The sequence below is a fragment of the Ipomoea nil genome, unplaced genomic scaffold, assembly GCF_001879475.1.
Source record: "Ipomoea nil cultivar Tokyo-kokei standard unplaced genomic scaffold, Asagao_1.1 scaffold1043, whole genome shotgun sequence".
In the NCBI taxonomy this organism is placed as follows: domain Eukaryota; kingdom Viridiplantae; phylum Streptophyta; class Magnoliopsida; order Solanales; family Convolvulaceae; genus Ipomoea; species Ipomoea nil.
Genome location: NW_017617471.1, coordinates 2,674,510 through 2,701,345, shown reverse-complemented (window position 1 = coordinate 2,701,345; position 26,836 = coordinate 2,674,510). Strand labels below are relative to the sequence as shown.

The following is a 26,836-nucleotide window of genomic DNA, read 5'->3' as shown; positions in this document are numbered from 1 at the left end:
TCTATATTCTTCTCTTCTCCTGTTTCCCATTTCCCAGTGGGAGTGACAACCTATGCTGGTTTACCTTCTCATGTTTTTTTTATCGACTAAAGTCATAAGGCAGAATTTACCCAGTACAAACAGTAATATAGATTGGTCAAAAGACTAAAGCTCAAAACTTTGCTTAAAAAGAAGAAGCTTTTTCAACTTGAACTATAGGTTCAAGTAAAAGGACTAATACTCTAATAATATTCCAGTGTTATATAATACAGTAGTAATTAATACAAAACTCAAGAAGAGATTTTTTTTATTTTTGTTAGCTTTGAATCTAACTATGTAAGTGATGCCACCAAGAAGAGAGCAAAAATCTCAGTTGGTTCATTCATAATACAACAGTTGTTGGTTATTTCCAGCCAAGTGAAGATCTTCTTGAATTCTCGGGTGGAAGGATGCCGGTTAGTGATTGCCTTCTTAGTGTTCTTGCTGCACTAGAAGCAGCGAGTGGCGACTTTGCATCCTTTAGGCTGCTTCGTATGGCGGCTTTCAATGGTGATACTGCTGCGGTTTCCTCCATCTTACTACGATGGCTCCTGCAATTTCACGCCAAGAATGAAAGAAGACATGAAAGCATCAGTAAAAGTGTGGCGAGACTTGAGAGATGTGCATTCTTTGAGGATTCACCTTTTATCGGATCCATTGATGAGCTTTCCTATGGTTGTCCGGAGAGATTTTCTGATTTGAGAAGTCTTTCTGACTGTCAGGGCAGGCGTTTGAAGCGATGAAGAAACAGTGCACTCGGTTAAGATCCCCCGGGAGGAGGCTTCATTTCTAGACGAACCCACTGCTGGTTCAGGTGTTTTGGGAAGTTGGGTAGCTGCTTTTGCTCCTCGGTTCTTCAATGCAGCAGATGTTGGACTACGAGGATGAGCGAAAAGGATATTGGAAGCTGAACTGGTCGGGCTTCGAGGAGGCAGTTGGATATTGAAAGCAGAAACAGAAACAGGCGAGGTGCGAGGGGGAGTAAGTTGGTTTTTGGCAGCAGATCGTATAGGACTTCGAGGAGGTGTAACGTGGTTTTTGACAGCAGAAGGAGAAGATCCTCCTCCTATAGGACTTCGAGGAGGAGCACCAACGCCTCGTGGCCCTTCTAGGCTTAGCCTTCGTGATCTGGGGCGTGTGCTCACCACCAAAGGCGTGGTCTTTTCTACGTTTTCAGTGCTCAACCTCCTGGTTTGTGGAGTAGTCCTCTCGTTGCCTGCTCGAGCCTTCTGTAAAGGCGGTGGTGGTGTCCTGGCTTCTTTCGGTGGTTTCATAGCTTGAGAAGCGACCGCTCCTCTGTTGGCCAATGCCTTCTTCAAGCTCTCAACCTACAACACACATTGCTTCAACTCAGTGTTGCAAAAATCGCGCCTAAACGCCGATTAATCGGCGCCTAGGCGCTCTAGGCGGTAACAGGCGCCTAGAGGGCACCTAGCGAGTTTTTCAACATTGCTTCAACTTCAATTCATCTATTTACCATAACCACAAAAAAGTTGAAAGTTGAACCTCGAGTGGATCATCTCAAGTTTACCTGAGCTTTCAGCTCGATAACCTCGCTGCTCTCTTTATTCGAACGAGCTGCGCCAAGCTCAACACTCGACGCCCTCTGAGCAAACTTCAGAGTACTCAAACTTTCCCCGAAAGACTCCTCTTCGGGGCTCACATGAGCAAACATTAGCATTTTCGCCTGTCCTCCTGAACAACCACATCAAAAACACTCATCTCGTGATTCCTCCTCACGAGTGGCTAAACCGAGCAAAAGTTGCAAGCTTTCTTACCTAACGAGTTTTGCAGAAGCAAAGTGAGCTTGCTGTTTCTGTAAGGGATGTGAGAGTTCTTCAGTGCCAAAGCCGTGATAACATCTCCCAAGCAAGAAAGCGATTTGTTGATGTATTGTGCTTCCTTGAGCCCGTCCCCAGTAACTTCTGATTTATCAACTCGCTCGCTCCCAGCCAGATCCACCAAATTGAGGCAACTCCGAAGCTTGTTTCCAGACGTATCTTCGCCATGCACATGCACAATCAGCACACTACAAAATCGAGGCATTTTCATCGAATCAAACATGTCAGGTCTTTAGTACTACTACTCAGTTACTTCGCTAAGCTCAATTGCAGTGAGAAAAAAAAAAAAACCTGTGAGAGCGACTGCTTCGGGTGTTCATGGCAGTACAGCCAACAGCCCGGTTCACCTCTCCCAACTGCATCAGGCTAAGAACATCCTCGCTGGATGTCACGGGGAGGAGAGTAGCATCGGGAAGAACCAATCCAGTGTCACTCACGCAGCTACGAATCTCTAATGTAAAGTCAGAGTGAAGGATTCAAAAAAATCATCAATGCATTTCTTCTATGAATGCATCTATGGAAACAAATTGAAAACTTTGCGAATGTGAAAAAGGATATTTCGTAGTTGACAAATCTTCTGCAAGAAGATCACGGATTTGCTCGTTATATATCTCAACCATTTGCACAGAAATGTTGTAATTCATGATTCCCTTCCTTTGATACGAGAGGTGGAAGAGATCGTTGAGGGCTAACTGGTTGATTCCCAGTTCCTTCATTGATCGAACCGAAGGCCCAGACTGTCAACAGAGCAAAATATCAATACAAAAGCTAAGAACACGAGCAAAACTGTACAGTAAAAGACCAAATTTCTGAACCTTACCATTGTATATGTCTTTCCAGATCCAGTTTGACCGTAAGCAAAAATGCATACGTTATAACCATCCATCACAGATCTAATAAGAGGCTTAATGTCTACAAAAACCTCTTCTGCAAGAGGAAAAAAAAAACGATTAATTTAATGAAAGATGAACTAGACTGCATTAACAAAGCATTGAAATGTAGTTTTGGTAACCTTGAGTAGCGGTTGGTCCAAATACTCGATTAAACTGAAAGCTTTTCCTTCCATCTTTATATGGCTTGAACGGATCAACTACCACAAGAGAACCATCTTCTCCAATAAAATCTATCGCAGTTTTTGCATCAGCAAGGAAGGAAGGCCTGATTCTGCAGTAAACTCGAATACTCCCTAATAATACGAAAAAAAGATTTTAGAACTTCTTAAAGAAAAGCTCTTTTGCAGATATTTTCTGAAAGCAAAGAAATTTGAGCTTGTTTCCAGTTAATAATCTGAACATATGGAAGAAGTGCCCGGAAATAGTCAAATAATATGAAGCAGTGGATAAGATGAAACTGGTTATTGACATACCCTTAAGATCTTGAACCATGTTATATAAATTCCTATTTTCTTTCACCAACTTCTTATATCCAAGAGCAGATGTAGAGATCTCGAGGACCTGATCAGCTAAAAATCACGTAAAATCAAGTCACGTTATGATGGGTATCGATGATATTTCATATTTCTCGTGTCCAGAACAAAAAGTTGCAATAGTTTCCAAACCGTACCAAGTAGTTTAAGATCGCTTTGTAACTGACATTGCAGGTCTTTGAGCTCTCTCTTTGCACTTGATAATAACACCTTAAGGTTCTGCCATCTTACAATATTAGACAAACCTAATATAATGTCCAAAATTAAATATGAAATTAAAGAGAAATGCTTACCAAAAGCTCTTTTTCATGCACTGTAATTTGATTCCAATGGGTGCATTTGCCTTTTCCTAAACAAGCTCTACAAACCTGTAAAACCCCCAAAAAAAAAAATCCCAAAATCATGCAAATATTCCAAATGTAAGTACATTTAATGTGTACGAAAGATAAAAACATACCTTTTGATTCCCGGGGATAGTTAACTCCTGAAGGGGGGTATACGTTGAGGGTGCCTGTGGGTTTCGTGTCTCATCACAGCAGTTTGACAAATCCGGATTCAACTGCTTCTAGAAGAACAGGAGTTACGTTAGTTTGTCTTGCAACAGTTGAGATTCCAACTGTTAAGTATCTTTACTAAAAAGCCTAAAGATGAATCCATTTGTCATTGAAAATATATAAATAATCAACCAGCTTACTTGCGGAGCTTTGTTCTGGAGTTTTTCCTCAACACAACAAGACAATATCTTGCTGAATAAGTCGATTGGATTCTGTTCAAAGAAAAATTGTTCATATCTCACCATATATATCGGTTAGATCCAAGAAAGTTTATGAAAAGGATTAGAGTATTAGACAATAGACATACCACACTGCCTCTATTAAATGAAGTGAAAATGTCATCATTGACGTTTTCTTTCATGTCGACCATTCGTTCTGCCAGACACTTGACAATTAAACCTATAGGTGCAAGAAAGTTTCATTCTTTTTTACCTTTCATTTAGATTGATAGGGGAATATACAAAGAAGATAAGCACAAAGAGACCTTCAAGATTCTTGGCATCAACTTCTGCTGTTAATTCTTTCTGAGAGCCAACTGACATGTCTAAACGCCTCCGGCTATCAGAATTGACTACAACTGGAGCCCGTGCATTGATCCTCCCAACCGAACTTATAGCAAGTGGAGACCTCGGAGGCTTATAAATTCCATTGCCTCCGGTTAATTGCCTCCATTCGTTATATGCTTTGAGTGCCAAAATGCAATCAACGACTTTTGTTGATGACCCTGCCTCTATATTATCCTAAGAAGGCATAGGACCAAAATCCCCGAAATGATTAACTATCACTCTTTGTAAATCAGGATTTAATAGAATTCGAAGATCAACATACAATGCTATGAAATTTACCCTATTGAAAACAGATGCCTCAAAAGCTGGTAATTTCAACTCTTCCACAGCTACCAAAAAGTTACGAATGTTCTCGAAATACTGAAATGCTGGCAATGGCTGAGAATCCCAGATGATTGATTGTGAAGGCAAGTGATTATCAACAATCTAAAACAAGAACAAGCACAAGTGAAAATCTGAAATGACTATAAAGGACGATTTGCACACACTAGAAAGGCAATGTACCTTAGGAACTGAGCCTGGCTTAACCTTGTTCATCACATTGCAAAGAATCAAGCCATTTCTCAAGCAAGCAAGGAACTCTCTCTCAGATGCCTGGCTTGGAATCCCCAATGGCCCCTCTAAATAATCAAGCCAGTGGATTGCTTGATATCGTCTCAGCGCTGCGAATTTATTGGCAAAACACAGATGAATTTACAAGTGTTCAGTAATCAAGAGCAACCATCAAGAACTCTACACCCATTCTGGATCAAATGATTAATAATCAAGAAAAGTAGTGAACAGACACCAATCACAGCCATTTTAGCCAGAGAAAATGAAGAAGAAATGGCATGAATCTAAATCACCAACCTGCTTCCTCAGCTTTTCTTGAAGCCAAGTCGATTTCGTGTCTCCCTCTATCCCCCATTGAAAAATCCAATCTTTCTGCTATTCAAAAATCAACACTTAGACACCCAGAGAATACAAATCTTCCAAGAATCTCTTCATTTAAGGATTCATACTCCATAAATAACTATACACTGTGTATAAATATAAACACGTAACAAAAGATGCAGAGAGAGAAAACTAATCAAGAACACACTTCCAAGTTCCAAGTGTTTACCTCTCTCTCTCTCTATCTCTCCGGTAAAACAGAGGAAAATGAACCCTAAACCCTAAATTTCCGAACGAGCAAAAAGAGAGAAAGAGATGGGTACTTGTGCTATAAAAAGGTGAAATCTTTTCTTTCTTGAAGATGGTAACACTGTTCTTGTTAACGTTGGGATATGGGGGGAAATTTTAGGTTCGGAACCGAGCCTGAGGCTCCGGAAGCGTAACGTTACGTTCTCAAATTTGAATTCAATTTGGTGGGGCCAGCAGAGATGGGTAATCTGGAGCGTCCGATTCCACAACCCGATTTCAATCGCTACCTATTGACACACAGGATCTTTTTTCATTACTATATTTGGGATTTTTTTTTTTAAAAAAATAAAACGTTAGCTGTAATTAATGTTTATTAGTAAGAAATCTAATCCAATCCAATTTTGCATATATATGACAGATTTTTTGCATAAAGTGTTCCTTAGGAAGAGATTTAAAAATCAAACTTGTAACTTATTAATTTAAAAATAAACAGATATTGATTAATTATATAATTTTAGATTATTTATATATTAGCTTCACCAAAAAAAAGATTATTTATATATTAGATTGACTTTATAATTTTGTAACGTTACCCTAAATTTATTAAAAACGATATCATGAGTTTGACTTGTGCAAGTCATATTGGTGAGATTTTTTTTATTATTTGAGTTATTTAGCCGTTAAAAATATAATGTATGAGAACATGAGGGTCAAAATACGGGCACATTGTCAAACTCATTAGAAATGGACGAGAAATGGCAATGCATTATTAGGTACATTCATCGAGAAATTAATTATTGTGCTGGCTTTTTAGGCACACCTTCAAAAGAACTCTCATATTGAATTACACGTCTTGGACAGCCTCAGGTCGTTCGCATCCTCTCTTGACGACATATTGCGTGGTATATATATATATATATATATATATATATATATATATATATATATATATATATATATAATTGTGTTTTTACAACTCCATTTTCATATATTGATGATGAGTTTTTTCAAAATGAAATTTTCTAATTTGAAGGACTAACAATTAACATATTGGGGTTTGTCTAACCCGAGGTTTTCTCTAAAAAAAAAAAAAAAAAAAAAAAAAAAACATATTTGGGTACTCATCCATCCTTAATCAAAGGTCAAGGGTTCGATCATTGGCTTTGGGAATGGAGCAGCCTTAAATCTCCAGGCCAGTTGTCCCACCCAAAAGAGGTGCCTACAATTCAGTGAGGAGATTAGTCACTGTGTCCGACAGTGGAAACCCTAGGCATACCCAAAAAAAATTAACAGATTTGGGTGATGCATATTTTGGTGCCTATATGACTAATAGTGTTGGAGATTGTGGCAGCTAAAAATGGCTCTATAAGATGCTTGAATGATGTCTTACTTGTTGAAGCTATGGTTGTAAAGGAAGCATTACCTTGGGCTAAAGAAAGAGGAGCAACCAACTTGGTTATATTTTCGGATTGTCATATGGTAATCAAGTGGTTTGATGGTGTGGCACGTGATCTTTCATATGCGGGTTGTAGCTTAGAGGAGTGCCGAATTCTAAAACGACACTTTGAATCAGTGTCTATTCGTTTTATTCCGATATCAGCGAACAAGTATGCTCATACTTTTGCTAGAGCTGCTCGTTCACAATCTGGTCTTTTATGTTAACTATCTGTGATTCCTACTTGTATTGAACAATTATTTTAATAAAAGTTATTACTTTTCCAAAAAAAAAAAAAAAAAATTAACATTTAAGTTTAATAATTGTAGCATACATTTAAGTTATTACTTTAATTGTAGCTAGAGCAACTCGTTCTCAACATGGTCCTTGTTGTTGGCTTTCTTCAATTTCTTTTTGTATTGAGACTATGCTTTAATTTAAATGATAAGTTTGGTTTTTAAAAAAATAATTGTAGCATACTTTAATTGCTTCACTTATATAATGACTTAAAGCATTGAAACTTAATTATAATCGCTGACATATGTAAAACTAACATGTATGTATCTATTATCAAAATATCTATATTGCTTATAAGTATATGCCTGTATATACATAGTAATAATAATTATTACAGTTTGATATCGTCATTTTTGGGAGGAATACTTTGACAATTCCAAATGTCAAAACGAATTACACCATATATATGTTAAAATCTTGTAACATATATATGGGATGATTTTCCAATTCAAGTTATATATCCTAGACAATTTCAAAATTGACCTTGATTTCATTTGTAAAATTTAATTAAAAGGCTTATGATGTAATCATGAAACTCTGATGTTCGGATCGACCCTACTATACAAAATAAATAAATAAATAAATAAAAATTATGCGATTTACCTCTCCCTCGTCAATATCCAAACTTGACGAAAACACATATAGCAATCAAGTGACATTATAACCTGGAGGGTATGGTTGAGGGGAATGGACTTATTCATCCTTAACCAAAGGTCAAGAGTTCGATCTTTGACTTTGAGAATGGAGTAGTCTTAAATCTCTAGGCCAGCTGTCTCATCCAAAAAAGATACCTACAATTCAGCGAAAGAATTAGTCACTGTGTTCGATGGTAAAAGCCCTGGGCATACCCAAAAAATAAGGGCCGTTGTCGAAACGTAGGGATATTAGGATGAAGGAGTTGTCCCTTCTTTTATGATTTTGAGGTTCGTTGGTGTTACTGTTTTCCCCACCATTAGCAAGCTGGACATGACATTTGGTAGTTAGTTCCTGCCGGCACAATGATAAAGAGTAAACAATAAAACAAAAATTCATCATTCCCTTCATATATTCCTAATTAATCACTCAGTGTTATTATTGAATCAATTAATCATCATTTGATCGATAGACTATTAACACTAACAATCTATATATATATAAAAGTAAAATCCTCCTAACAAATTTTCCCCCCAAAACTTTTGTAGTAAAACTTATTTGGTAAGTAAATGTCAAATGGAAATTAAATAAATAATAATAATTAAATAAATAAATTATTATATTTTCCCTTAAATAAATAAATTATTATACTTTCCTTTTGAATTAGTATTTTCTACCTATAAATACAAGGACTTCTTCAATCAAAGAATCTCAGACTCATCTCTCTGCTTTCTTTTTGTATGAATTTTCTACATTTTTTTAACTATATTCTCACGTACTTCAATATATTTTGCAGTTTATATCGTCTGGTATGAGTTTGAAGATACTTAAGGAGGCTCTGCTTCCACAAAAGAAAATTGAGGAGGAAGAGCATTTGTAACAGAACCTTATTGGTTTAGTTTTTATGGAAGATTGTAGAGATGCGACCGAGGATGATAAAGACGGTAATTTTGATAATTTTGTAAGATTTTCTGAAACTTAGAGTTAGTATGTTGATTTCGAGATTTGTACATGTCATTCAAGTTTCTATGTTTTTTTTTTTAACAAACAGAGTTCATTTTACAGCATTTTTATAATCAATATATATATATATATATATATATATATATATATATATATATATATATATATATATATATATATATATATCAACTTGAGTAGAGTGTTTGTTTAACCTATTAAAAATCTCACTATATTTGATTTTTTCTAAATTTGTGTAAAACACAAAAACAATGATTATTTAAAAAGAAGAAATAAATAACAAATACAATTTCAGATTTTGTGTTACTCCATTCACATATTAGTATAAAAAAAAAAAAGTAATAATAAAAAGGGGAAAAAATTACCAATTAATAATACTAATAATAATTTGTAAAAAAGTTAGTAGTAAATTTGAAACAGAAGGGGGTTACTTTTATATATACTCCGTGTGAAGTTTATATGGAAATAATAATTTGGTAAAGTTTAGCATTAAATAACATATATATTCTCCGTGTGAAGTTTATATGGAAAGATTAATTTGGTAAAGTTTAGCATTAAATAATAACAATTTGCTATTATATATAGATTTACGTAAATTCATATATATTCTGCGTTATATGAATTTAAAGATTAATAATAATATCAATACCAATCTATCTATCTATATTATGAATTAATTAGTAATAAAATTAATTAGAAATATTAATATAATGACTTTTTTTGAATGCTACTAGCTCTATTACATTGTAGTATCTGTTCATATACTTTCTCAACCTACTGAAACACAAAGAGCTAATAACGCCTCCACTGAGACCTGAACTCACAACCTTCCTAATATAATGACTTGATTATGATCATCAATATAATAAATTAATTATGGCAATACCTTAAATAAATAAATACAATTTCCTTTTGAAAAATCTTACAAATTTATAATTCTCATATTTTTCACCTATAAATACAATGAATTGATGACTAAAAAAATTAAAGTCTTCATTTTACATTGCATACCTCTTTTTCCTTGCAGATGACTCTCTCATCACCAATTTAATCATTGTGGTTCAATAGCTGCTCAAACTAATATGCATATTTCAAGACATTAAATGTACAATTTCTCTTCTATCTATTTCTATCTTTGCGAAAAAAAGTTATTATTTTTTTATTTACATTCTTTATTATGGATTTGTTTTTAATTGTTGTTTTTAAAAAAAAAAAATTGTATTTTGTAGTATATGTATTTTTTGTATTATTGCTTTGTTTAAAACAATAATTTTGTAATATTTTTTATAATGCCTAATAATTACCACGAATAATTATTAATAATTGTAAATTTATATTAGGCAATTATATTAATAATTAATTATTAAATCAAGTATAATTTATTTTGTACTGTAGACGCATTGATTTTAATAATTTTGATTTAAATTATTTAAGTTTCTATATTTTTCATATACAAAGCTATAATTATCAATTTATAATTGTAATACTTTCATAATAATATTGAATAAATATTAACTATATGTTTATATTTAATTATATATTATATTAAAATAATTATATATTAATCTAATATAGTGATGGTTAATACGGATAAAGCATTTATAAGCATAATCTAATATATAAAATATTCATTACTAACCATATATAATTTACGAAATAACTAAACTTATTGAAACTGAATTATTTATAATTTCACCTTTAATATAAATATATAATTTTAATATCTAAAATTAATAAGATCTTCCTTAATGTGAATCTATATATTTTAAATAATTTTGATTTAATAATATTATAACTTAATTATAGAAATAATACCTAATATATATATTGATAAAATCTTCCTATTTCATTTTTCCGCTCTAAGTTTTGTAGTCAATTAATTAAATATTCTATTGTTAAAATCGTGTACAAAAAATATTAATTAGGTAATAACATAATAGCATAATTAGTAATAATATGTATGGTATTTTATAATATAATTGGTAAAATAATTAATTAGTAATAAACATATTCAGTAAATTGCACGAATAAGCATATAGATTTTATATTTAAAATTTTACATTTTAAATGTATGTCTTTTGTTTAAATTGAAAGATTTAATGGGTTTACATTCCTTTGAATATTCATTTACCCACACATGCATGTCTATAGGTGAAATAATAGTATTTAAAAGAATATTACAAAAATAATTATTAACTGAGAATAAAAACGACACAAAATTTATGCCAATTGAAATAGGAAATGACTATTAATAATCGATTGAAAATTAAAAATATTTTAAACTGACTAAAATGCACAAAATGAAATGAATATTAATAATTGATTAAAAAATAAAAATAAAATATATTAATACTTGAATATTAATATTAATGAATATATATATATATATATATATATATATATATATATATATATATAATTCCCCTACTTCATTATTTCACCCAAACTTTTTTACCACATTAATTAAATATTTTATTTGTCAAATAATTAATAAATCTTATTTGGTAAGCTAGAAATTAATTAAAACCTATTAATTGATAATATTGCATAATATGATATTTATATTGAGTACCTATATCTATTTATATTGACTAATGAGTAATATGGCATTTTGACAATCATCATATGGTTACTCCATTTTAGTCTCCAACAAATATTCACCGTGATATTATTACCATAATAGTAATAAGAATAATAATAATAATAATAATAATAATAATAATAATAATAATAAAATAATAATAATAATAACAATAATAATAATAATGTTTTCATTACGTACTTTACTTTCTATCAAACTCATTCTTCCAAAAGGTTGAACCCCAACCCTAAGAGCATTTGGGAAATGTAAATCATGGTGACTCAACTGAACATGAACCACAGAGACTAGATCGGTGCTCACTGCGCACAAGGAACCCCCCTCACTTTGAGAAGTTGCTCTGCTCCCACACTTAAGAAGCATTCCTTTTTATCAAACTCATTTTATTACTATTGGATACAAATATTATTTACAATTAAAATTTAATATGTATATAATAATAATAATAATAATAATAATAATAATAATAATAATAATAATAATAATAATTTATGTAATTTACCGTTAAAATTTAAATATATCTATACTATTAATAAATTAAAAAATCCTCATTTGTAAAATTTCCACTCAAACAATAGTAAATGTAAATTGAAAAAGAAAACTGATATTATTAATTAATTGAAAATATAAAAGCGTCTTAGTGGAATAGGAAACCCACCGGAAATTAGAGGAGGGAAGGCGGTGCAAGCCAGGAAAAAGACATGGGAAGGAATGTTTTTGAATGAGTGATCCCAAGACTGAAAGTTGGATCTCAAAAATTCATTTTCATGACATTCATATTGCATACTATTTTATTATAATTATTTCCAGCCTAATTATTTCCTAGCTAAAATTAATGTATCAAAATATTAATTATTTATTAACAGAATTGCCTAATATTTTTATTTTATATTTAAAAGGTGTAATATTATTAGTACAAAATATATTATCATTCTATTATGTGTAACTATTAGAATACTTTTATGGTGATATATATATATATATATATATATATATATATATATATATATATAAAGGTATAATATTATTTGTACAAAATCAATTATACTTGCCATAATATTATACCTTATAATATTATAAAGTATAATTGATTTTGTACTAATAACATTATATACATTAGTACAAAATAAATTATGCATGTCTTCATAATTTATATTATTACTTAATAATTATTTATGGTAATTCTCATCACCTTCTTCTGTGTAATTTTTATGATAATTTTATGATAATCTATATACATATTTTTATACTTAAGGTATAATATTATTAGCACAAAATAAATTATACTTACTTTTTGTTTTTGGATTTCCAAATGCACTTTTAGTATAATTGACTAATAATTATAATACATTGAAAATGAAATGAATATTAATAATTGACTGAAAATAAAAAAACTATCCATAATTGAATAAAATGGAAAAAGAAACTGTCAAATTCTTGAATTTTAATTTATGACAATAATATTACACAGTAGAATAAATCAAATCACAATTATATCATAAATGTTTCACACTTTCAAACAATAGAATGGAAATTAAAAATGAAACGAAAATATTTCAATAATAATATTCTACATCATCAAGTAAAGGAAAATTAAAAATGAAAAGGAAATATTTCAATAATAATATTCTACATTATCAATAGTAAAAATATCATTGCATTTATATTCTAATTGACTAATTGACTGAAAATATAAAAAAAAAAATTGATATTAATGATCCATAATTGACTAAAAAAACAAATGGTCAGATCATTGCATTATAATTAAAAATGAAGCATAAATTTAAATTAAACGAAAATATTTTAATAATAATATTCTACAACTTCAATAGTTAATGCATATTTTAAACAATAATAAAGGTAAATTAAAAATGGAACGGAAATATTTCAATAATAATATCTACATCATCAATTAAAAATGGAGCGAAAATTAAGTAAAAATATCAATGCATTTAATATTCTAATTGACTGAAAATAATAAAAAAAATAATTGGCTGAAAATGAATCTGATATTCTAATTGACTAAAAATAAAAAAAAGAATAATTTGTTGAAAATGAATATGATATTACTAATTGACTAAAAAAATTAAGGGAACACTAATTGAGTGATATTCTACCATTATATATTTTCACCCGAGTAACATGTCCCGATGGACGGAAGATGTTAGCTCTAGACGAGGATGAACAAAATTGTGTTGGGACTACCAATGTCGTCTATAAAAGGTTTCAATAATGTGTAAATACAATCGGTGACATTATGTTTTTTTAAATGACAAAATTGCTATATATCTAGACAATAAAAAATATATCTTCCATATATGCAAATGAATTAAGATAGCAATTCATTGCTATAACTGAGTTGCTAGAGAACGAGCACATTTGTCAAATTTATAAAAAATACTAAATGATGATAAATAAAATCTTCAAAATTACAGCACCGCATGCGTACATCTACATATTAGCTATTACTTTGAGCAATTATTTGCTCAAAATCAAGCAATGATAACATCAAAACACATAAATGATTCGAATCACATCTTAAATTGCACTATATAATATTTGATGTTCTAATTTAAAAAATTATATAGCAGTCCAAATATTTTTAATATATTACAACAAATCTATTCCGTGCATCGCACGGGCGCAAATACTAGTGTATATAAATGAATGAATAAATAAGTTATTTACTTTTATAATATTTACACATACTAAATCCACTTCCCGTCCTTCCCGATCAAATTGCAATACCAATAGATTAATTATTATTTTTAACTCGAAACAAGTTGGGGGTCGATTCTAAAAATAAAAAAAAAAAATTAAATCAGTATCTCACTACAAGTAATCTTCTAACTTATAAAATTCTCATATCTTCGTAAAGAATGAACTCGGTAAATCTCCATCTCCCCCGTAAATCTTGATGAACATAAATGATTACTTATTTAGATTGTCTTGAATAAATAAATAAATAAATAAATAAATAAATAAATAAATATATATATATATATATATATATATATATATATATATATATATATATATATAGGCTATTTTTCTGGTGCGAACTCTTAATAACGTGTGAACTTGTGTACCAATATGGAGCGTAGATATATTTGATCATAAGGCCCATACGTTGTTATTGCAAAACGGTATGCTGCACCACGCACCATGGGATTATTTGCTCTATACACGTAACCTCCCCTACCGTATGCGATAAGAATACGACACTGCATACACCACGGATTTGTCGCATTGCCTACGGTGCTGACGTCTAATCCTACACCAACCGCATTGTTGCACTGTTTATGGTTCAGACGTGATCCGACGACGCGTGACGATGGGCGACCCCAATGCATGTGCATTAACAGGTCGTGTTTTTCTTCCTCGCTGCATGACTATGGCGCGTTGTCTTTTTTTTTTTTTTTTTTTGTTTTTGTTTTTGTTTTTTTGTTTTTTGTTTTTTGTTTTTTTACATTCGTAACAACTGATCTGTATTCGTGCAAATGACCGAGCAATAATCCAAGAAATAGAGCCCGTCACAAGCTTTACGGCGGAGTTGACACCTACTGACGACCAACAATGGACGCTTGCTGTGGAAGTTTCAGTACTGCCAAACAGGTATGGGGTTGCAATTTGATTTCCAATCCCATTGTTTCCATTGGCGTACAGTATCCGAATTAGTATTTATTAATTTGCGTTGGAATAAAAACATTTCCTGCCAAAACTTGATTACTGTTCATTAGTATCCAATAGTAGTTTAATTTGAATAGTAGCTTATACTAACGTAATTATTAAGTCAGTGATATAGATAATTACTTGTTCAATTACATGATTAGCAAATCACATATCCCTTTTTATTTTGCATGTATAGTATGGTGTTTGTGCCATTCACCGGTGTGGACAAGCACAAACGATGCATCACTTTTGGGGCCGGTTTGCTCACAAAGGAAGATGCTGACTCATACAGTTGGCTGTTAGAGAAGTTTACATGTGCAATGGGCAAGACCCCAATGTGCGTCGTGACAGACCAAGACCCAGCAATGCGAATTGCCATCCAACAAGTATTACCGGAGTGCACAGTTAGAATAGTTACCATCCGAATATATTGTGAACCGGTGGTGCAAGCACCTAAACTGTAGCGCATGCAAGGGGGTGCAATCGGCAGGTGATAAACCACCACCCGTAGCAACCCAACTATGGGCCGAGATAAACACGTGTGTCGGGTTGGCGGGCACCAGCTTGGAGCGGCAGACACGGATGGTCTTGGTACTAAAGGCTCTCGTGACAGACCAAGACCCAGCAATGCGAATTGCCATCCAACAAGTATTACCGGAGTGCACAGTTAGAATAGTTACCATCCGAATATATTGTGAACCGGTGGTGCAAGCACCTAAACTGTAGCGCATGCAAGGGGGTGCAATCTGCAGGTGATAAACCACCACCCGTAGCAACCCAACTATGGGCCGAGATAAACACGTGTGTCGGGTTGGCGGGCACCAGCTTGGAGCGGCAGACACGGATGGTCTTGGTACTAAAGACTCTCACAGCTGAATTTGGTAGTGACGGCCTAACTGTGAGCCCCGTTAAGGGTAACCGCGGGAAATAGCAATTGAGAAAAATGTCAAAATCGATCGGAAGTGCGGGATTTGTGGTAAATATGCGCGCCATAACGCACGTAGTTGCCCTTCAAAGTAACTTGTTTAGAAATTTATAGTCTGTTTAAACTGTTTTATTTTTATTCCTGCTCTGTTTTCCGTATTAAGCCTATCTTCTAGATTCCATTTTGTACTGCATGGCTAGACGCAGCTTGTAAAACATTGACACCATTTTAATTACATTGTTTTTTTTTTATCCCCTTTCACTTTTGGTTCAATTGGATGCACTAACTTTAGGATTATGGTAGCTAATTAATCATGATGGTCCAGACGTGATTAATTCAAGCTCTAATGTGCAATTAAATTTTCACCAGGCACATATCTTAAGTTGCCATCATGATTTACACCCATTCATTGTATGACTATGACATAGTACAAACTGTACAGTAACTAAGATTGAAACTAAGTGCAAGAATTGGTACTACGTGCAAGGATATTCCACATGAGTTGCACAACCTCTTTTTGGTATTGGTAGAAATAAACACAAATTCTGCATAGCTGGGATCTGAATTTTGCATAGCTACAGGCAGAAAAGCCGATGCCAACCAAAATTAAATGTTAAAAATCGAAACATTAGCAAGACCACCGGATTGCAGCCCGGGATACGGATAAAATTAGACGATTATTGATTACGAACCCAGATGCATTTACAGACCCATAATTAGATAATTACCAAGAGAACACAGACCAAAATTAGTAACCGAATTAATTCAAATACACTGCTCCATCATGCCCCCTAGAGACTAAGATAACCTAACCTAAACATTCCAGCATGCCACTTTAGCTACGCCATACCTGCTATTGCACAAAAATTATTTAAAAACAAAAAAACCCAGATTTGAGGTCCAACTACTACCTAAATTTATTCCTGGCTGACACCCCAACATGATCACCGATGCATCTGTGCCAATCTTTTACGTTCAAACCCTGCAACATGCGTTGCAATACTGTTTGTATGGGCGTTCACCATGCTGAGCAGGATATTATGCATGTAGCGCTTACGTAAGTTGAGTAGTTGCATGGCATCCCCTCGCCATTAATATACTTTTATGCTAGTGTGCATTCTGTAGCCTTATTGTCGTGCTAGTGGGCAATGCCAAAGCACCCAATCCCCCCCCCCCCCTCCCCAAAAAACCCCACGGAGAACACACGAAAAAGGACTCACCTTTCTGCCCTAGAAGCCGCGCCACCCTCCTCCGTGCTGACACCCTGGACGCTACCCCCGCCGCCGCCCAGTCGAACCCGCGCCGATGGCCGGGGCTAATATTACGGCGACGAGACCGCCGTTTAAATGACCGGGACACGCATGCAACCTTGTGAGACCCGGATGCCGGAGGGGTGACAGGGGACAATTGATGGCCAGGCCTTCCGCGCTTCGACCGACGACAAACACCATTAGACCTCGCCATGGCCAAATTCGGAAGCTGTTCGGTGGGATTGGGTGGGGTTCAGACGATTAGCTCGATCGACAAGCACGGGTTGAGTAAGACTGAGAGGACGAGTCGAATAAGAACTAAAACACACACAAATTCAGTCTAAGCGGGAGACGATCTAGTGCCACGAGTGCACATAACAGCGGTGGACTCCCATCTGTGTACGTCGATCAAAAAAGAATGTACGAATGGTATGAGTGCACACGTTCACATTTAAGCCCAAGTTCACACCTGAACAGCACTCTATATATATATATATATATATATATATATATATATATATATATATATATATATATATATATATATATATATATATATATATATATTTATTTATTTATTTATTTATTTATTTTATTTATTATTGCATGGGGGGTTCCAAGTTTTAATATTTACAATATCTTTAGGTCTTAGAGTGGTCGGTTTGATAATCCTTTTTTTATTTGTTTGGTTGTCTTCATAGAAAATGGCTACTCATTGAAAGTTTAGTGCCAATATAATTAAGAGAATTCAAAGATTTAGAGATAACTACTTTTCAAATAAACTTTGTTTTTCACGTGTGATGCATTTTAATTTGAAAAAGAAAAACAACTATTTATAATAATAATAATAATAATAATAATAATAATAATAATAATAATAATAATAATAATAATAATAATAATAATAATAAGTTTATGGTGCCAGTTGTACCTACAATATATATATGGTACAAACACAAAGCTTTCCTCATTTGTTTTGGGTGGTATATCAGACTATTGGGTACATTGTTGGGGTCTATTGATATTTTAAAATTTTTTATAAAAATAATAGTATGATTGATGTTTATCTTTTTATGTTCAGAATAATTTTTTTTTCTAAAAAGAAAAAAAAAATCACTCTTAGATCATAGGCCTACGTGTATATATTATAAAGGATTTTGTGTAATTAATTCCCATTTTCCACATTATGAATAATAAAATGGCAATCATTTGATCGGACCAGTCCAACGTTATATCATCTTGGGTGTTTATATAATCATGATGGCGTCATTTCATGCCATAGAGATGTCAGCAAATGCTTAAGTGTTAATCTCCCAAGCTCTAATTAGGCTTGGCCTTTAATAATAAATTGATATTTCATACATCACCGTTCAAGTCGTCTTTGATAATAAATAACTAACAATAATTTATTATATAGACAACCCATTGATATATTGTGGACCAAGGTTTATCAGGTGCATTGTGTACGTTGGTCCAGATTATTTATATATAGTTAATATATTATATATTTGTAGTTTATTTTTCAAAGGTGCATTACCAACTTGGTTTGGGTTACCGAGACCTCCTATCATGGTGATTCAGCTGAACACAGAGGCCTCCTACGCCCGATATAGTATCTGAAAGGATTACGTCCGACAGAGCATCTGGGAGGACAACTTATGGTGACGACCTCTGCTTACTATACACAGAGAGTCCCCTCACTTTGAGAGGTTGCTCCTACACTACCGCTGGTGAGACTCGATCTCGAATCATTATTCCTAAACTTCACTCATATGACCAACTGAGCTGCCCATGCGGGCTGATTTCGGTACCTGCATGCTGCATGTACATAACTATGTCAATTGCATGTGTATAATTTGAATTAGGATCCACAATATGTATAATGAATTTTGGTCCATAATATGATTTGCATAGAGACAAGCTAATCTTTCTTTATTATAAGATATTATTGATTTTAATTATATATAAAAAGATTTAAAAGTTTTATTTCCTTTCTTTAATTTGTCAACTCCATCGATCATGATTTAGTTAGCCCCAATATGCATACCATTATATTATGTAATAATTCCAACCACATGGAGCTTCATAAACAAATCAAAGTACAATTTCATTTCAATTTGTATATAATATAATTTTTGTATCATAAATAATTAAATTAGTGCATAAAGTATATCTAAAATGATCATGTCGTCTGCTAACATTCTTGGTTTAATTTGTGTCAAAAATCTTCTCAACATTTAAAAAAAAAAAAAAAAAAAAAAAAAAGGTCAGGCAAACACTAGTAGCCCCCTTTCTTCTCGAAAAGACAACTTCACTCGGAATTTTGTAGCCTTGTTTTGTTTCTTGAAGAATTAAAACATCCTCAATAGTTATATATTTTGAGAAGTTTTTACAAGTGTGACTAGAAAAAAAAATGAAGGGGAGGGAAAAGGGAAAAATAAAAAAGCAAAACAAAATTTGAAAAAAAAATTGCCAGATTAATGCGCTCGCTTGGACGCTTGTTTTGACTTTCATGCGATCAATTTTTTTTTTTTTTTTTTTTTTGGTGGATCCCACTATGGAGACAAAAGTAAGCCTCCATCATTTTCTCTCTTCCACTTCAGATATAAATTCTATAAAAACTGAGCAAAAACCTTTGATGAAAATGCTCTTATGTGTCATACAATTCAATACAATATCCAATATGTGGAAACCAATTTAATTAAAACTCAACTTCATTACTATCACAAAATAAATAAATAAAATATTAAAGAAGATCAAAATTTTCATCTTTTGTATTTTGTTTGCTTGTAAGATATAGTGATGAAATCTTTAATTTATTGCCCTCCCGTCCATATTAAACTAGTAATTATTATATTGATCTCCATGATTGTTAAACATGATGTATGACATTTGCGACTGTGGTATACTGGTATGTATTTAACACCCTTAAACAAAGTAAATAAATAATGTAATCAAATTCAATTGTGAAGAAGGAAGATAGTGATGACAAGTGCAAGTAAAAACGAGTCGTATTATTAAGGACTGTGTGGTCCACTGGTATTCGATTGCTCCTCTATGTGAGAGGTGATAAGTTTGAACCTCACCTGAGATAGGTAGGAGTGGTCAAGTTGGTAGAACATAATTATTGTATCAGAATTATATTATTATTAATCTAATATACATTGTGACAATTATGGTTTAGAGCTACCTTATATGGATCATGGTTCACACAATAATGTGAAACATGAATAAATGTATATTATTTGATAGTATACAAAATAATATAACTTTCAAATAATGTATTTTAAATATACAAATAATGTACTTTTAGTATACTAAAAATATATTTTTTTATTTATAATCCACACAGCTATGTGAATTACGGTCTATGAAATAACGATGGTAGGTCTAGGAACGAATTCATGGGCTCTAATATATAATTTGACAAAGTCACGAAAGTTGGATTATACTCCGTATAAAATAATACTCGCCGCAAATATAATCAACATTTTCCGGTGAGAAAAAAAGATCGTGTCCGTCAGAGGTGGTGAAAGGGTCAAGTGTCAACTCGATCCTGGCCGTCTAAAATGGTTAGGCCACCAATCTGATTGCCACAACCCCTACAACACAGTGGGCGTGGGCCCTCGTGTTTGGAACCGTCCCTAATTAATTACGTTAATTATGTGTACCACAAAAACAACCAAAGCAAAGCTGTGATACGAATCATACGATAACCATATTTATTACTTGGTATTAATTAATTAATTGCCTTATTTATTTATTAATGAGCTTGATTAGTTCATATACCCATTCCTCCAAATGGATAAAGACAAAATGGCACATTATTTTACATTTGACCTTAATCCGCATGCTCGTCACCAGTATGTCACTATCGCTGTCTTACTTCCCAACAGTAAGGATTGCTTTCCCACGCGCCACCTCCATGGTCGAGGATTGAGGATATCTAAATAGTGCGGTAGATTTTATGAGTACATAATAGTTAGTTGACGGGTTAATACTATCAAAAAATTGTTCGAAATATTGTTAGGAAAGTGTTTTATTGTCTTTGAGTGTATTTGGTGAGCTTAACCGCCAAGCACCCTGTGCTCAAATGGCATGTAGTGATGTGGGAGGTCATGAAATCGAGCATCAGTGGAGACGTTGTTGACTCTGTGATCGCTTTCCATACTAGTGGTTCCTTTATGGATGACAGACCCGCGCTCCACCTCCTCCATCCGTCTGACTCTTCCCCTCGACCATTCGCCTGACTCATCCATTTGACCATATTCGCTTGACTCCTCTGCTCGACCATTTGCCTGACTCCTCCATTTGACCATATTCGCTTGATTCCTCCGCTCGACCATCTGCCTGACTCCTCCATTTGACCATATTTGCTTGACTCCTCCGTCTGACTCATCCACTAAACCATCTGCCTGACTCCCCCATACGATCATCCGTCTGACTCATCCACTCAACCATCCGCCTGAGTCCCTCATTCAATCATCCGTCTGACTCCTCTACTTGATTATCCGCCCGATTCCCCATTCGACCATCCACCTGACTCCTCCACTTGACCATCCAACTGACTCCTCCACTCGATTATCCCCTGACTTATCCACTCGATCATCTAACTTACTCTCGCACTCTATCATTTGATTCGCTCCATTGTCCGGCATTTTGCAGGACTTCCCCTCTTTATGGTTGCTCGTTTGACCCTCGTGAGCCACCTGGCTCCTTCATTCACCCTCCCACATAGCTTCCTCCTCAACTATATCCGCCTGATTGGTGCAATTGTAGGTTTTCTTTGTCACAAAAAATTAAGTAAAAGAATAGTACTACACATTTCTCAAAAATTGCATCTCAAAGTGCATAAATTAGTGATTTACACTTTGCAAAGTAAAATTATTATCATTTTTTTGATGTTTTATTTTTGTTTAATTACAAGTTTCTTCAATTATGATACACTAAAATCTCACACACTAAAATTAATTCGTATTGATAGGACCTTAGAAATGACAAAGCACATCGAGTCATCGCATCCACACCTTATGAGTTTTTTGATGTCTCTTTTTGCTAGTGAACCTTGCAAGCAAAATCATCACACCACTCATACGATTTTACGAATATCTCACAAAAAAAAAAAAATTTCAAAAGTGATGTCCACTCGTTTGGCGCGAGTGTGGGGCATGTGTGTATGAACTACTGCTAAACAGTCAACGATCCATTGTGAAAACCCAATCAGCAATCACCCATACACTGGTCAAGATGCAATCATAGCCGCACACAATGAGAGTCCACGGAAACACCCGTGCTCTGCCACAATAATGCACCTTCTTCCACCAATCCTGTCCGTCCATCTCCACGTAGGGTCTTCCGTCGGTTTCACGCTACCAAAGGCAACCCGCTTTTGAGATCACAATCATCGCCGATGTTGCACGTGTATTTCTGATCATACGCCGCAGGACCACCTTATAATTCCCCTCTATTTACCTACTATTTTCTATGCTATTGAAAATTGTAATTTTTAATTTACTCTTGGTGTCTATAATTTTATGTTGATTGATTATTGATTTTATAATATGATCGGTTAATATTTTTTTTTCACTTTGTGTTTATTTAGTTGATGAATGCAAATTATGTGATGTAGTAAATATATAAGTACAAGTAGTTTTTATTTTTTAGCAAATTTAGATTCAAGATGTTATTTGGAATGATTTATTGTTGTATTTGTTAATTATTTACAAGGTTTCTGTTGAAAAAATGACACTTTTATTTTTAAATTATATATAGGAAAATAACACTTTTTTCGCTCTTAAATTATACTTGTCCTCTCTTTTCTTCAATTTTTTTAACGCCTCCACTGAGGCTTAAACTCACAACCTTCCTAATGGAAGTCCAACCCGGGTACCATTGGACCACATAGTCCTGGTTTTCTTCAATTAATTATATGCAAAGTAACTTTTTTCATCTTTCCAGACAAGTGAGTAACATAAAGTGTCATTTCTTTTAGTTTAATGGCGAAAAGTATCAATTTTTCAAATATTAATGAAATAATCAAACTACTTTCTAAAAAAGTTAGCTCCAACCCTAATGATCTTCTTATCTTTGGGGCCTTGTGAATAAGGTAAATCGCGAGATAAAACTCGGTAAGTCAGAACTTATTATTATACTAGTACTCATAAGGAATTCAATTTCAAACTGTGTCATTGGTATATATTAATCTGAATCGAACCTCGATCACTCTAATGACCCGTTTGGTTCACGGAATAGGCCGGGAATGACATAACATTCCCAGTAATAGACATATTCCTTTGTTTGGTTAGGAATAATATTCCTGGTAATAGCCTATTACCTTGGTAATAGCCTATTACCTCAAATAAGGTAATAGCTATTACTAGGGAACGCTCAGGAATAGATTTTAGAATCTATTTTCTTTTTTACCCCTTTCTTTAACCTAATTTTTTTATTCTATATATAAATTTATCCTATCTCACCACCATCGTCGCCACCACCACCATCACCGCCGCCATCGCCACCGCCACCACCACCACCACCACCACCATCGCCGTTTGGTTGACTGATTTTTAAAACACTACTGAGTTTGGAATACCCCATGAAAAAACTCATTCCCTGGTTTTTTCTCATCATTCATCCTTAGCCTAATCATTTCCATTCATCTTACTACCAAAGGTGTAAAATACTTTCACCAAAACTCATTACCATTATCAAGTATTTGATACCCATTAAAATTCCGATTCCCATGTGCAAAACAAACATACCCAGGGTACATTCGGGTAAAGATTGCGAGATTTGTGAAAATATATATGTTGTGAAAACAAAATTTTTGCGTGTGTATATAAATGAGAGAGCATGAAGGCATGAAATGATAAGCATCTGCACCATAAGCATCCATAGTTCCCCTTTTCATTAGCCACCTTCGAACACTATCATTACATTGTCTGCCCTTTCCCTCCCACCCACCCACCCACATATTACCTCTTTTCCTTTGTTTCTCGCCATTACATACACAGATACATACATCTCTCTCTCTTTCACAGTATCATCTTGAAGATAGATATGAAACACGAACACCTCCATGCCACTACTGTCGCCGCCTTGCCCAGAGCCAGCAGCTGCAAGAGCTCCAAGAAGATAATTCCCGCTAATCATTACCAGCGATCCACGTCTGTGTATCATGATACCTCGGAGGAGTTCTTCGACAGATCGTTGATCCGGAAAGGCGGCGCCGGGAGCCCGCCGGTGGAGTTTCAGCGGCTCGGCAAGACCAGGAGCGGCGTCTCCGCGCTTCTCCGGTCGCTTCTGAGTATTATATCGTTTCCGACGATCCTCCCGACGTGTAGATGGCTTCACATACCGACGCAGTTGTCCTTAACGGCGCCGGCGCTCGGCCGGAAGGTTACCGGGACGCTGTTCGGGCACCGGAGAGGCCACGTCAGCTTCGCGGTCCAGGACGATCCCCGGTCCGAACCGGCGGTTCTGATCGAGCTGGCCGTTTCCACGTCGGCCTTGGTGAAGGAGATGTCGTCCGGGCTAGTCAGGATCGCGCTTGAGTGCGAGAAAACCGCTCCGCCGCCGTCTTCCCGCGGCGGCGGCGGAGGCCGGCACGTGAAGCTCTTCCAAGAGCCGGTGTGGACCATGTACTGCAACGGCCGGAAGTGCGGGTACGCGCAGTCGCGGTCGTGCTCGCCCTCGGATTGGCACGTGCTGAGCACCGTGCAGAGCGTGTCCGTCGGGGCCGGAGTGATTCCCGTGGTGGAGGACGCCGAGAAAAACGGCGGCGCGTCGGAAGGGGAATTGCTGTATATGAGGGCCCGGTTTGAACGAGTTGTGGGGAGCCGTGACTCGGAAGCGTTTTACATGATGAACCCGGACGGCAACGGCGGGCCGGAACTCAGTATATTTTTACTCAGGATATGATGATCAATAATACCAAAAAAAAAAAGGAAAAAAAAATATTTTCTTAAACCTTGTTTAATCAGTCCTCGTATGTTGATGACGAAGATGATTATTGGTAGTGATTTTCTGTTTGTGTATGATAAAGAAAGATATTTTATATTTTCTGTAATTTTTATTTTATATATATAGTTTTGTTGCATGGATTTTATGCATACTATTCTCCTTTCTTGTTATTGGTGCTCATCCTAATTCTTTACAAGTACTTTGCAAAATCTTTATTAGATAATAATGTGGGTTAATATTTACTAATTAATTTTGAATCTATCACAAAATTTATATTAGATAATAAAAAATTGATATTTTTCACATTATCAAAAACAAAATTAGGAATTCTAAAAAGTGATTGTATCATTAGGAAACATTCAAGTCTAATCCTTGTTTGGTGACGAAAATATGGGTTTTCACGAAGTTAATCCTTGTATCCTAAGTTTAGTATTAGTGAAGTAAACGCGTTTATTAATCATGATTATGTGGGGAGGCCAACATCATTTTAATTCCAAGTCAAGAAAATGTAACATTATATGATTGGACCTATGGATCCTATTTTGTAATTCAATGCTCCAATGCTCATTACTTAAATGTATATGAGAAGTATAACCCATTTCAGGTGAATTTTATTTGAATTATATATATATATATATATATAATCAAGATCATATGATGATAATTAGTAGTTGTATGAGAACGAATATATTAATTTCATATGTCCATCTAAGATGATTAAGAACTATGATAATTAGTAGTTCCATGAGAACGTATATTACTAATCTCATGTGTCCATCTAAGATGATTAAGAACTGAAAATTAAGGAAAAACACAATGATATTTATGTAATTATGTTGGTGTATTTGGAAACACTTACAAGCTATGTGGTAGTGTGTAATTGCATTTCGTTTCCAACATAATTCTTTGGCATGATAAATTATTACTGTGTTTTGTTTGGTTATATGGAATTGCAATTCATTCATTTTGTGGAATTAGAATTCATGTATCCCCGAAGAATTCTATATATTTCAACACACCTTGGAAAGAAAAAAAAATAAGAAAATGATTGAATTGCCCTTTATTATTATTATTATTATTAAATTATAGTCGAGGAGAGATTAAATGACTAATATAATAATAATATACTATATTAGTCATATAATCAAACACATTTACACTACTGGAAATTATGGAATTTTTGACCACCTGAAAGTAATTTTAAATCAAGTTGATACCAAAAAGTGGTTGGAAAAAGCAACAAAAATTTTTCCGGATACCAAAAGTGATCGGAACAAGGCTTTTGACTTGATTTAAGATCACTTTCAGGTGGTCAAAAATTGCATAATTTCCAGTAGGGTTAAGAAAACAAGAAAAATGACTAAATTAAATGTGTTTGATTAGTATACATTGCGTTGAAGCAAATGCATCATTAATCATTATGTAGCTTTTTCGAAAGGTTATTAATTCTTGGATAGTAACAATTTAATCATGTTGTAGCATAGTCTTCATAGCCTCATAGGCGTTTTATGTTTAATGGTCAAAACTCAAAACTCAAAAGGAAGACCCTAATAAG

At 34.0% G+C, this 26,836-nt stretch overlaps 2 protein-coding genes across 5 annotated transcripts; one reads left to right on the top strand and one right to left on the bottom strand.

Annotated features, from left to right (window-relative positions):
• Positions 1–145: 145 nt before the first annotated feature.
• On the bottom strand, positions 146–5,622 carry LOC109182009 (kinesin-like protein KIN-14L). Of its 4 annotated transcripts, none has more exons than XM_019332011.1 (19): positions 5,508–5,622; positions 5,255–5,329; positions 4,910–5,067; positions 4,685–4,831; positions 4,324–4,579; positions 4,147–4,238; positions 3,980–4,051; positions 3,743–3,850; positions 3,579–3,653; positions 3,423–3,504; positions 3,226–3,321; positions 2,872–3,045; positions 2,680–2,786; positions 2,418–2,596; positions 2,151–2,315; positions 1,797–2,047; positions 1,550–1,713; positions 661–1,346; positions 146–569 (listed from the first exon to the last, which is right to left on the bottom strand). In XM_019332011.1, the coding sequence occupies exons 2-19, from the start codon at positions 5,310–5,312 to the stop codon at positions 383–385; spliced, it is 3,057 nt and encodes a 1,018-aa protein (XP_019187556.1). In that variant the 5' UTR covers positions 5,313–5,329; positions 5,508–5,622; the 3' UTR covers positions 146–382. The 4 variants fall into 4 exon arrangements, with proteins under 4 accessions (XP_019187556.1, XP_019187558.1, XP_019187555.1 ...); XM_019332013.1 differs by lacking the exon at positions 5,508–5,622 and having other exon boundaries at positions 661–1,022; positions 1,068–1,346; positions 5,255–5,493; XM_019332010.1 differs by lacking the exon at positions 5,508–5,622 and having other exon boundaries at positions 5,255–5,493.
• An 18,529-nt stretch (positions 5,623–24,151) lies between these two features.
• LOC109181425 (protein MIZU-KUSSEI 1) lies at positions 24,152–25,430 on the top strand. Its single transcript, XM_019331190.1, has one exon. It carries the CDS (start codon positions 24,379–24,381, stop codon positions 25,237–25,239), a length of 861 nt encoding a protein of 286 aa, XP_019186735.1. The 5' UTR covers positions 24,152–24,378; the 3' UTR covers positions 25,240–25,430.
• The last annotated feature ends 1,406 nt before the right edge of the window (positions 25,431–26,836 follow it).